Source organism: Panicum virgatum, chromosome 6K, assembly GCF_016808335.1.
Source record: "Panicum virgatum strain AP13 chromosome 6K, P.virgatum_v5, whole genome shotgun sequence".
Taxonomy (NCBI): Eukaryota; Viridiplantae; Streptophyta; class Magnoliopsida; order Poales; family Poaceae; genus Panicum; species Panicum virgatum.
In genome coordinates, this window is record NC_053141.1 from 12,428,983 (window position 1) to 12,440,572 (window position 11,590).

An 11,590-nucleotide genomic window follows, 5' to 3' on the forward strand; every position below is an offset into this window, starting at 1 on the left:
TTTTTGGCATCCAAGGCTATAAAGGTCTTTTTACAGCTCCGTTACTCTCTGTTAGCACCCCTTCCGTCCAAAATGACATGAAAGTTAAAAAAAATGCGATGGTATATAAATGTCTCCAAATTTTTTAGTGTTAGGGACGTCGGGGCCGACTTCTATAATAGTATAGATATATAAAAGCCTCCGGTTGGTGATGGCGATTGGCGAGCGCGTGCGAGGCGGCTGGCCGGGTGGTGTCGCGCCAAGCGCCGCAGGGAATAAAGAACCATGCGGCGGCGTTGCACGCGGTATCCCTCCACGCCCACAGGCCGCCACAGCAGCCCCTGCCCAAGCGCGTGGGAGTGGGGTCTTCCGTCTCCGCCGACCCTGGCCGTCCGTCCGGTGGGGGGCAGGCCGAGCGAGCTGTCGCGAGAGCGACGCCCGCGCGTCCCCTTCCCAGATGGGGAGCGCCCGCCAGCCGCCACGCCCCGCGCCTACGCGCTCTCGGCCGGCCCCGGGCGGTGCCGTGCGCGCACGCGCACGCCTCGCCTGTCGCCTACTCGCCTGCATAACTTTATTCCGCCGTCCGCGTGACCGCGTCCGTCTACCAGCATAGCCGCCCTGCCGACATCGAGACCACGTCCTCGTCCTCCCTGCCCAGCGACGCGGACGCCACGCCGCCGCCTGCTACACGCACGAGGGATGCTGATTCCACCAGAGCGCGCCCGTGCGCGTCCCAGAACTCGCCGGTCGCTGTCGCCTGGGTCGCCGACGATCGATCGGCGCGGCGCGCCACGATTCAGAGGATTCGACAATACGGGAGCGGGCAGGCAGCGCGGGGAAAGGCAGCTTCAAGTCTGCCAAGGGAGAGAGAGAGAGAGAGAGAGAGAGAGGAGCAATTGAGTCTGGCAAGCGCGGGGAAAGGCAGCTTCAAGTCTGGCAAGGGAAAAAAGTTTCTTCGTTCTTGCGGTGGCGCATCATTGCGAGACGCAAAATCTGCCAGTACAAAGAAAGTAAAGAAACGAAGGCTGCGAAGATGCACAAACAAATCTCTGCAGCCTATCGTTGAGTGAGCTAGGAGCCTATGAGCTAAATTGACCAAACGATTTGTCCGTCTCTACATCACCATCCCGGCCGGCAGCGCCAGGTTGAGGTCCAGGCCCAGGCCCACGGCCGGCGCCGCGTCGAACACCACCGACGACGACCACGAGGACAACCCTGACAAGCTCTGCTCTTCCTCGCTCTTGGGCGGCAGGAACTGCAGCAGCGCCGGCGCCACGGCCACCATCGTCGAGGCCGGGTCCATGAACATGTGGTGCGACGACGGTGTGGTCGCCATGGCCGGGAGCGCCAGGCTCAGGTCCAGCGACGGGGGCGCCGCGACGGACGCCGTCACCGCCCGCGGCGAGTCCCGGGAGGAGCAGGATGACGACGCGTCCTCCGACAACCCGATGCTCCCGCTCGCGCTCGCCGCCGGTGCCTTTGCGCCCTGGGCGGGGTAGTTGGTGGCGGCGCCGGGCCCGCGGAGCCTGCGCGCGGCGGCGTCGTAGGCGCGCGCCGCCTCCTCGGGCGTGTCGAAGGTGCCGAGCCACACGCGCGCCTTGCGCACGGGGTCCCGGATCTCCGCCGCGTACCGGCCCCACGGCCGCTTCCGCACGCCGCGCAGCCTCGGCTGCTGCTCCGCGCCGCTGCCCCCGCTGCTGCCGCTGCTCCCGGCCGGCGAAGTCGACCTCCTCGGCGCCATGGATCACTTTGATCCGAGTGATCTCGCCGCTTGCTGGCTTCTTGTCGTAGCTTCTCGCTAGCTTGATTGCTGTTGGAGCTTTGCGAATGGATGGGGATGCCGCTCGGCGCGCGCGAATAAATATACCGCGAGAGGGGGGGCCGGGGGCGGCGGGACGGTGGTGGTGGAGGGTGGGTCCCACGAGGGAGAGGTGGAAGGAAGGTGAGGTCTGGCGGCCCGTCTGGGTCAGGCGGTGGACCAGGCCCGCGGCGCCGCCGCCCCCACGCGTTCTCGCGGCGGCTCGTGGCGTCGGCTTGCGGCGCGCCGTCGCCCCTTCTCGGGTGGAGTCTACGTGTCTCGACACATCAGTGTCCCGTCAAAAATTTTAAGTATCAATTACATCAATAATTGAACACATCTATAATATATTAAATATAGACAAAAAAATATTTTTATAGATTGTTTGTAAATTGCGAGATGAATATTTTAAACCTAATTAGTCCGTGATTAAACAATAAATTGCTACAATAAACATATTTCATTTTGTCTCGTAGTTTATATACGAGTTCTATAATTAGTGTTGTGATTATTCTATGTTTAATATTTATTAAATGTGAAAAAATTTTATTTTAAAAAAATTATCCAGAGAAACTAAACAAAGCCCCGGATCATCGATAGGTTGCCCCCAGCGCCGCCGTCGGGTGTCATCTGCTGCTGACACGGCTTGAGATCAGAAGAGAACTCGTACGGTCCAAGCTTCCGCGCGCTGGGATCTACCGAACTTTACTCTAGTTCTTGTAGTGTGCATGACAGCATGTGGTGGAATTTCGTTCTAACAGTTTTATTTGTAAACTGATGAAAAAGTTCGACCGTGGGTTCATCGTTATATTCGTTTTTCCCATTGTTGCTAAATATGCTGATCTCCAAATTATTTTACCGTTTGTACTTGTAAATCTAAGTTTTCCCTTTGGCTTCACACACCTCGTCCTGCACGCGCCAAGAATTGAGATTGGATGCTTTTAACTTTTAAGGAAGCCAACCTTTAAGGTAAGACGGGAGGGTGACAATATAATAGATGAGGGAGGCGCTGCTTGGGGCATTGGAAACAATAGCTCAAGGAAAAGAAAAAAAATAGCGAGAATTAGAAAAACTATCGGAGGAATGAAATGTGCATCAGGGCATACCCAAACGCTCGATCGTGGCGTATGTCTCACAAAACTATGTACATCTTCTTAGAGATGAAGTGAGAACAAAAGGCGTAGCCTTGCAGAAGTTCGCCGCAAGCAGGGTAAGTAAATGCTTAATTGGAAAGAAAAGAAATGGTCATGAAGAGAAAAATGTGGAGACATGGGGATCCAAAAGGGTGCAGTTGGTCCCTTCAATTCCTGGTGTACCTTTGTTGTTGACATGGTAGCAGTTTTAGACGCAGTTATATAGTGCCCAATTATAGCAGAAAATGAGATGTGAATATGTTATTTTCTCTGCGAATTGTGCGTACCTCAGCTAGTTAAACTTCTTGGGGTAAGTGTCTAGTCGCTCACATTCGTATCCTCATCTTATAAGAGTGCTCGTAGTTCTCTATACTTTTAGTAATTTACCACGTTATTTCTTCTGTTTTTATACGACAACCATCTAGAGTGAAATGAAAGTGGTGACATTGATAATTTTAGAAGTTCCGGTGAAATTTTCCTGTACACTCATAGATGTAGGATTCACGTTGCCGGTGGGTAAGCTTTGGATATACCCGCAACATTCCCTACTCATACCCATGAGTTAATTATTCAATTATTATCCTAAGCTTAACCTGTCCACTTCAATTTGCAAATACCCATTGGGTAACAGGTAATATAGAATGAATATGGGTAATCGTGCATCAAACAGAGAAGCAAGCCGTGGCTGTACATGACACATTGAGACTTCTGAAAACAAGCTAAACCTGGAGCGCACCATGTTAGGCAGCCACGTAATGATCTCAACGTGCATCTCCATGGGTGGAGATCAATAACAACAGATTCAATCTGTATCTTACAATGCGAATATTATAGAAGTGTACAACAGTAAGCTTTTACACCATCCTCTCCATACAGAAACTAACTCCTAGCAAGATTCATGTCCGAGCCACTTGACATAGAGCATGCCACTTGCAATGTCCACAAACATTGTACCAGATCTTTCTTCTTCCTTGATTGCTGAAACGCTATAATATTGTCAGCTTAGACAAGGGTAAGGCACATTTCAAACAAGGTATAAGAAACCACAACACTAGAAAATGCAGAATTTCAGATCGACGTGGACACAAAGGTCTGATTCTATACTTTGGCAGCTAGACTGATATGCTGAAATATGTGAGACTCACTTTTTTTCTTAAAAGAATATAAATGTCAACAGCTCAGTGTATAATATTAAATAAAGCAATCTAGTACCATCAGAGTAGGATGAAACATGCATGAAAGCCTACCTTAATCACCATCAGTTTGATCTTCCTGATTTGGAGTTGCTACAAATGATTCATAAGCAGGTATGCTATCTTCAACAACTCTCAGCTCAACTATTTGAAATAAAATAAAGTTAGAAAGCCTATATATAAGTACCAAAAATATTATTTAGGAGTAGAAATATGCACCTGGTATGCGACCCTTGAGCCAATCATGTGAACACATTATAGCCTCAATTGTTTCCGGGAGCAGGTTGCAGCGATAATCATCAAGTATTCTCTTAGCAGAACTGAAAATTGACTCAGAAGCCACGGTTGAAAGTGGAACACTCAATATATCATGAGCCATCCGAGAAATGATTGGATATTTTGGGCCATTAACCCTCCACCAAGCAAGAATGTCAAAAGAAGTATTGCCAATTCCAAGAGAAGATGGATCCTCAATATAGATCTCCAACTCTGATTTACTGTGAGTCTGTGATGACTTGAATTGCTCTCATAAATAAACTTGTCCAGTCCCAATCTGATGGCAAACAAACTAGATGATGACTGTGTTGAACTAGGTACTGCTGCCTCACAGTTCCTTGATGAGTTAGCATCTGATGATGTTTGGGAGGGTTGAGTTGCATATTCACTAAACAGCTCAAGAAATGATTTTTTTGCAGATTCAATTCTTAGTTCAGCCACAAATGGATCATAAAGCAATTTATAGTAGTACTCAATAGATTTCATTTTGTAGCTAGGATCAAGAATTGTTGCAATCTCTAATAATTTAAATTCAGCACTTGTTGTGCAATTAGTTTGAATTTTTCCTTTCTTGATGTGGATCCATTTACATACTTGACAGTTTCTCAAATATTCCCAATAGCTGAAGAAATAACACTCAAACCATCTTGGACAATTAAATTCAGCACATGAGCGGCGCACCGAATATGAAAGAGATTTCCATCCAAATGCAAGGCTTTCTTTGACAACAGAAATTTCTTCACATCTCGAACCACAACATTGTTCACACTACAATTGTCTAGTGTAAAGGAAAATATTTTCCTATCTAGATTCCAAGGATATAGCCTGCTGATGATTTCTTTCGCAATATGCTCACCCGTGTGGGGTACCTCTACATGTGCAAATCCTATGAGCTTATTATGCAAATTCCACTCATCATCAATGTAGTGTGCTGTTATACTCATATAACCACTCATTTCAGTATGAGTCCACATATCAGATGTTAAACTAAAGTGACATGATTGTTTCTCAAACAACTGGTACACTTTCAACTTCTCTTCATCATAAATCCTCATACAGTCATCCTTTAGAGTAGTTCTATGTACCAGCTTGAATGAAGATTGCAGGTTACAGAGGAATATTCTGGTATAGTAGTGTTCAGACATATTAAAAGAATAACCATGAGCAAGAACCATTCTGGAAAAATCATCGCGGCTACGTTGCTGATCAAAGATAGGAATATCCAACTTTGGACTACCATACTTTCTTCTCTTTGATAAAATAATATTATGACAGACTCCAATGTGGTACTTCAAGTGGCTTGTCCCAGCTCTATTACCAGCAACAAAATCTTTCTTACAGCACTTGCATATTGCTTTATAAGTACCATCATCTAGCATAGTCAGCTCAAATTCTTTCCAGACATTTGACCTCAGTTTTTTATTAGCAAGCAAACTTTCTGTACTAACATCTTCCTCTAAATTTGGTTGTATCAAACTATAGAAAAGTAAAAGGAAGACATATTCAGCAGTGGATATGAAAATCATAGTACAAAAGAAACTATAATTGAAGTGTTGCAATTAAAGTATAAGGAAAGCAGCTGTGTGAAAAAGAATTCTTACTTGAGGTCGACACCTTCAGAGCATAAGTTAATTGAGCTGTTTTCCGTCTCTTGCCATCAGAGCTTCCAACAGTCCCATGAGAGCCCATCCCATGAGTTTCCATTAAGCCACTGCAAAGAAATATAAGGTCCATTAATTTTGTGTTCAACAACCAAATTTTCAGATCTGTATGTGCAGGAAAATAATCTGGACAAAAATGCTTGCTCCATTTCAATCGTTAACTGTAAAAAGTGGAAGCGATAGATGACAAAGCTACCCAAACCATTGTGCATGGCATCAGCTCCCTGCCGGCCACTACACTGGGCCGTTTCTTGGCTCTTTGGTGTAACGACACATACATCGACACATACACTGGGCCGTTTCGAACTACACAAGCAATGGCATCAGATCCCACCACTGGCGGAGCTTGACCTCTAATTTCAGAAGAATGGAGAGGGGCCACTTTTTGCTATAGTGATGAACAGTCCATCCATGCAAAAAGTTTTGTAAATAAATTTTATTTAGTATTTCATACATGTGTCGAAATATTCGATGTGACATTTTTTTTTATTTACGGGATCGGATCTGGGGCCTAAAATTAGATGGCGGCAAAAGGAAGAAACTGGGAGGAAAAAAAGAAAGAGAATACCAGAAAGCAAAGCGGGAAAATATGCAGGTAGCAGTCGCGTGCGCTGCAATCCGCGAGCACCGCATGTCGCCCGCGCACTGGGTCGTTTTCTCTATCATACTATAGCACATAATTCTTGATAAAAGAATCTTACATGCATGAGTACTAAACGAAATTTATTTGTAAAAATTTTTCACGGATGGGTGTAATTTTTCACGACGAATCTAATGATAGTAATTAATCGATAACTTGCTACATTGATGCTACAGTAACCATCCTCTAAATATACGGTCAAAGACCTCATTAGATTCGTCTCGCGAAATAGCGCATGGCTGTGGAGTTAGTTTTATAAATTAATTTTATTTAATACTTTTAATTATTGATTAAAATTTTTATGCTACTTGTGCTAAACCAAACCAAACAGGGCCTGAACGGCTCATGCCCTGCCGGCCCAACCCCACGGTAGCCTGTGGTCCCCGCAGCGCCGCCGGGTTGGGCGGACTTTTTAAAAACCGGTGGCGGCGCAAGCATCTAGCACGCTGACGCCGCCACACGCGTCGGCGTGGCTGCTCACGCCGAGCAGCAGCACTAGTGGCCCCGATTTTTTATTCCACCGTCCAGGGACGATCCCCCGACGTTGCGGCGGAGGCTGCCGACACGACACGGGTGCGTGCCGCGGCCTCGAAACCCCGCCGCGTACTTGCCTGCCAGGACGGGCGGAACGTGCCGCCGCCGCGTCCCTCGGCTGCTCGCTCGCTTCTCGTGGGCTTGAGGTTGGCCGTGCCTCAAGATGGCAATAAGTACATGAAACTCGAGTACCCGACAAGTTTTACCCGATAAAAAAACGGGTATGGAATGAGTTTTCTACCCGTGGGTATATTATTGGGCAAAATCTTGTACCCATCGGATATGACAGGTACGGATGCGGATGTATACTATTCATACCCGCCTACCCGCGAGTAAGAAATACCTGCACAAAAAAATAAGCCATGTTAAGTGTCTAACTAATTTTAGCCCATATGGCCCATGAATTTGGCCCAAATCCAATTAATCCCTCCTAGTATATATATTATTGAACTCTCCTTCAAATCCTACTCCACACTCACTCTAATTTTAGTTTGAAATGAATTATTTTTCATATGAATATGTGATATTTATATGTAATTCTCGGGTATACTTTTCGGTTACGGGTTACCCGTCGGGTATAAATTATCCGCCGGGTACGGGTATGGAAGTATTTTCCTACCCGTGTACGGGTACGGATAACCCGACGGGTAAAACTTAGTTCTAGCGGGTACGGGTATGGGTGGCCAATACCCGACGGATATATACCCGTTGCCATCTCTAGCCGTGCCGCTGGCCGGCGAGGACAGGTCAGGGAGACGCCGGAGAGTGACGCAGGCCACGTCTCTTCACTTGTACGCGCCCTATACTCTAGCCTTGTTTGGTCAGGAATGAAAACTTTTTACTTTTTAACTACTAATTAGAGGTATTAAATGAAGTATAATTATAAAATAATTTTTATAATTACGGTATTGTAGCATGTGTTCTACCTAATAAGGTATTTGACCACATGATTTAACCACCTGATTAGATGATGATTAGGGGCATTACTATAGCATCACTGTAGTTAATTATAGTGAAACTTAGCTCAGTAGATTCGTCTCGAAAAATTATACCCATTTGTGAAAAAATTTCGAAAAAAAACTTTATTTAGTACCCTATGAAACCCTAACCAAACGCGGCCTTTGCCATGGCATCAAGACCCCAAGACCTGTATACTCTGGGATCGACGCATATCGAAACAACAAAGCCTTTTCATGCTGTCGTGCATCTGAAAATGAGTCATGAATTGAATTGTTTCACAGGGCTCTGAATCTCTGGTTAAGATGAAGCCTTTTAAGCCTTGGCAAATTTCCTAAAATCGCTGCATCACCACCGCAGCGCACGCACAAATCCACAGCCTATTTACATCTGATGACATCTTGATCCATGCATGAGCTCGTACCTACTCTACTGTGCTAATTAACCGACTCTACATCACCATCCCGGCCGCCGGCAGCGCCAGGTTGAGGTCCAGCCCCAGGCCCACGGCCGGCGCCGCGTCGAACACCACCGACGACGCCCCTGAGAAGCTCCGCTCTTCCTCGTGCTTGGGCGGCAGAAACTGCAGCAGCGCTGGCGCCACGGCCGTTTCCAGGCACATGTGGTACGACGGCGGCGGCGTGGCCGGGACCGCCAGGCTCAGGTCCCGCGACGGGGGCGCCGCCGCGACGGCCACCGCCAGCGGCGAGTCCCGGCAAGAGGACAAGGACGACGAAGACGACCGCGCGTCCTCGGACAGCGCCGCGTTCGGGTCCTGGGCGTGTGCGGCGGCGGGGTAGTTGGTGGCGGCGCGCGGCCCGCGGAGCCTGCGCGCGGCGGCGTCGTAGGCGCGCGCCGCCTCCTCGGGCGTGTCGAAGGTGCCCAGCCACACGCGCGCCTTGCGCGCGGGGTCTCGGATCTCCGCCGCGTACCGGCCCCACGGCCGCTTCCGCACGCCGCGCAGCCGCCTCGGCGGCTGCTCCGCGCCGCTGCCACCGCTCCCGGCCGGCGAAGTCGACCTCCTCGGCGCCATGGATCTCGCTGAATCCGACCGGTCTCGCTACGCTGCCCGCGTCCTCGCCGCTCGGTGGCTTCCTGCAGCAGCAGCAGCCTGCTAGCTTCTTGCTCGCTTTGTCTTGTTTGATTTGCTGCTGAAGGTTGTCGAGGATGATGGATGGGTGTGCCGCTGGGGAGGCGCGGGAATATATAATATAGACACCGCGCGGGGCCGGGGGCGGTGACGGCGACGGGGTGAGGTGGTGGAGTGTGGGGCCCACGCGGAGGAGGCGGAAGGGAAAGGAAAGGTGAGGAGGTCTGGGTCAGGCGGTGCGGTGGACCGCCCTCGCGCGTTCCGGCGGCGGCTCGGGGCGTCGGCCTGCGGGGCCGCTTCTCGTGTGAGCCAACGTGTCTGCTACTGCTACTGTGAGGCTGTGATATGAGCTGAGCTCAGTCGGGGAACCGACGGCTCGTGATCTGCTGTGGAAGCGGCATGAGATCAGGAGAGCGTTCGTGTCAGCCGATGAGCGGATGACGGGTGGGCGTGACTGCAAGTGGGTATCAGCAGGGTGAGAGTCCCTCTTCTGCAGCTACTTCCGGTCTGACATGCCGTCAACATCTTCCGAGCTTTACAGCAGGTGTAGCATGTACGAGGTGGAATTTCATTCTAACAACTTTGTATTAGCTATAGCAACCGATCTAAAACATAATGAATGAGAGATGTTGGGACCCGCTGGTTAGACACAATAGCTGAAGGAAGACGAAAATATAGTGAGAATGAGAAACATTGTTGGAGGAATGAAATATGGATGAAAATCGAGTAGTTCAGAGTCTATGGGTTAGGATGGGGAAAACATGTTTTTATTAATCATTTCAGATGATACCTTATGATATTAGTTTGTTGTCATCGGTCATAAGTGAGGGAGGACGGAATGATGGATTGAAATTCAGGTGGCGGGATTAGACTGACAAAGCAAAAGTCTGCAGTATAGCATTAGTACGTTGATGCTTAACATGCTTAAATGGATCTCAAAATAATTCAGTCCAAATTTGAGCATGCATTCCCAACAAAACTTGAGGTCTGATAGCTTTGCGGGCCCTCCTCCGGTCATAGGTCATACCCAATGCTCAATTGCAGCGCATACCTCGCAAAACTATGTACGTCTAGATTTCTTTCTTAGAGCCGTGATGAATTTGTACTGGAGTCTAAGTAAATGCTTGGAAAGAAAAGAAATGACCAACGTGGGGATACAACAATAAAACAGGGTGTACACTGCCAAAAATACTGTGTTTGCTGTGTGCCCCTCTGTTTGCCGTGTGCAAATTATCGGGCACACAACAAAACCGACGTTTACCAAGTGATGCCAAGAAAATACACGGCAAAAATTAATGACTCACTCACGATCTTGTCCTCATCTTTAAGAGTGCTTGTATTTTTTTTCTGCATCTTTTTAGGAATTAATGACTCTATTTCTTCAGTATTACGCGACATCTCATCTACAGTGAATTATAGTGGCGATTTTGACCATTTTTAGAGTTCCCGGTAAAATATTTTTGTGTACGTCGGATGCACACACGTGTGTTGCTGGGACGAGCGTGCGGGCATGACGTCCACACAATGTTTCATGTTTTCCCGGGTGGTGGTGGGGGAATATGTAGGGAAAACCCCCAATTTCTTTCTCTGCATTAACAATTGGATTAGATGGCGGCATCAGTCTTCAAAAATGCTTATAGGGTTTGGGTTTGCGTATATGTATTCATAGGAGTGTGAGTGTGCGTATGTTGTGAATGTCTAAATTATACGAAGTACTGTGTAATTTTTAAAAAAAAGATGGCAACATCAAAAACAAGAAACTGGGTAAAGAAAAGAAAATGAGAATGCTGGAGATCGGGGGAATGTGCAGGCGGCGAGCACCGCCCGTCCGCGCGAGCACGGAACGCCCCCTGCCCCCTGCCGGTGCCGCGGCCCAACCCCGCGGTAGCGTGACTCTATTCACTTCATCTTCGTAGCATCTAGCGAACAGTATTTTTTTCACACACAAAACCAGCATCAGCCACCAAATTAGCCAGCAGTACTTTTCTCTCACAAAAAATCAGCACCAGTCAGCCGAACACGATCCATGTGATCCCAGCGGCGGCGCGAACTTTTTAAAAACCGGCGGCGGCGGCGATGCAGTACGCTGACGTCGCTCTATCAGTCTCAGTGGGAGTGTCATCGACACAGTTATCTAGACTGAAATCTTAAAAATCGTACCAATAGAGTATCATGGTGATGACCCTCCTCTCACATTTCACGACACTCCTCTCTTTTCTCTCCTCATACTATTGGTATATGTTAGCAAATTTAATTTTTATAACACTCTTATGACACTCCAACTGACATTAGCCTCGGGAAAGGACGGTGACACGCGTCGGCGTCACTG

General features: G+C 48.2%; 2 protein-coding genes and 1 long non-coding RNA gene across 3 annotated transcripts; all 3 read right to left on the reverse strand.

Moving 5' to 3' along the window:
* Nucleotides 1-909: 909 nt before the first annotated feature.
* LOC120711785 (ethylene-responsive transcription factor 8-like) lies at nt 910-1,827 on the reverse strand. The gene has a single exon (XM_039997427.1). The coding sequence runs from the start codon at nt 1,718-1,720 to the stop codon at nt 1,094-1,096; it is 627 nt and encodes a 208-aa protein (XP_039853361.1). The 5' UTR covers nt 1,721-1,827; the 3' UTR covers nt 910-1,093.
* A 1,830-nt stretch (nt 1,828-3,657) lies between these two features.
* On the reverse strand, nt 3,658-4,491 carry LOC120711788. Its single transcript, XR_005690483.1, has 3 exons — nt 4,323-4,491; nt 4,158-4,247; nt 3,658-3,888 (listed from the first exon to the last, which is right to left on the reverse strand). It is a non-coding gene; the product is annotated as an uncharacterized LOC120711788 (long non-coding RNA).
* A 3,937-nt stretch (nt 4,492-8,428) lies between these two features.
* Nucleotides 8,429-9,341, reverse strand: LOC120711787 (ethylene-responsive transcription factor ERF098-like). Its single transcript, XM_039997428.1, has one exon. It carries the CDS (start codon nt 9,202-9,204, stop codon nt 8,623-8,625), a length of 582 nt encoding a protein of 193 aa, XP_039853362.1. The 5' UTR covers nt 9,205-9,341; the 3' UTR covers nt 8,429-8,622.
* Nucleotides 9,342-11,590: the final 2,249 nt, after the last annotated feature.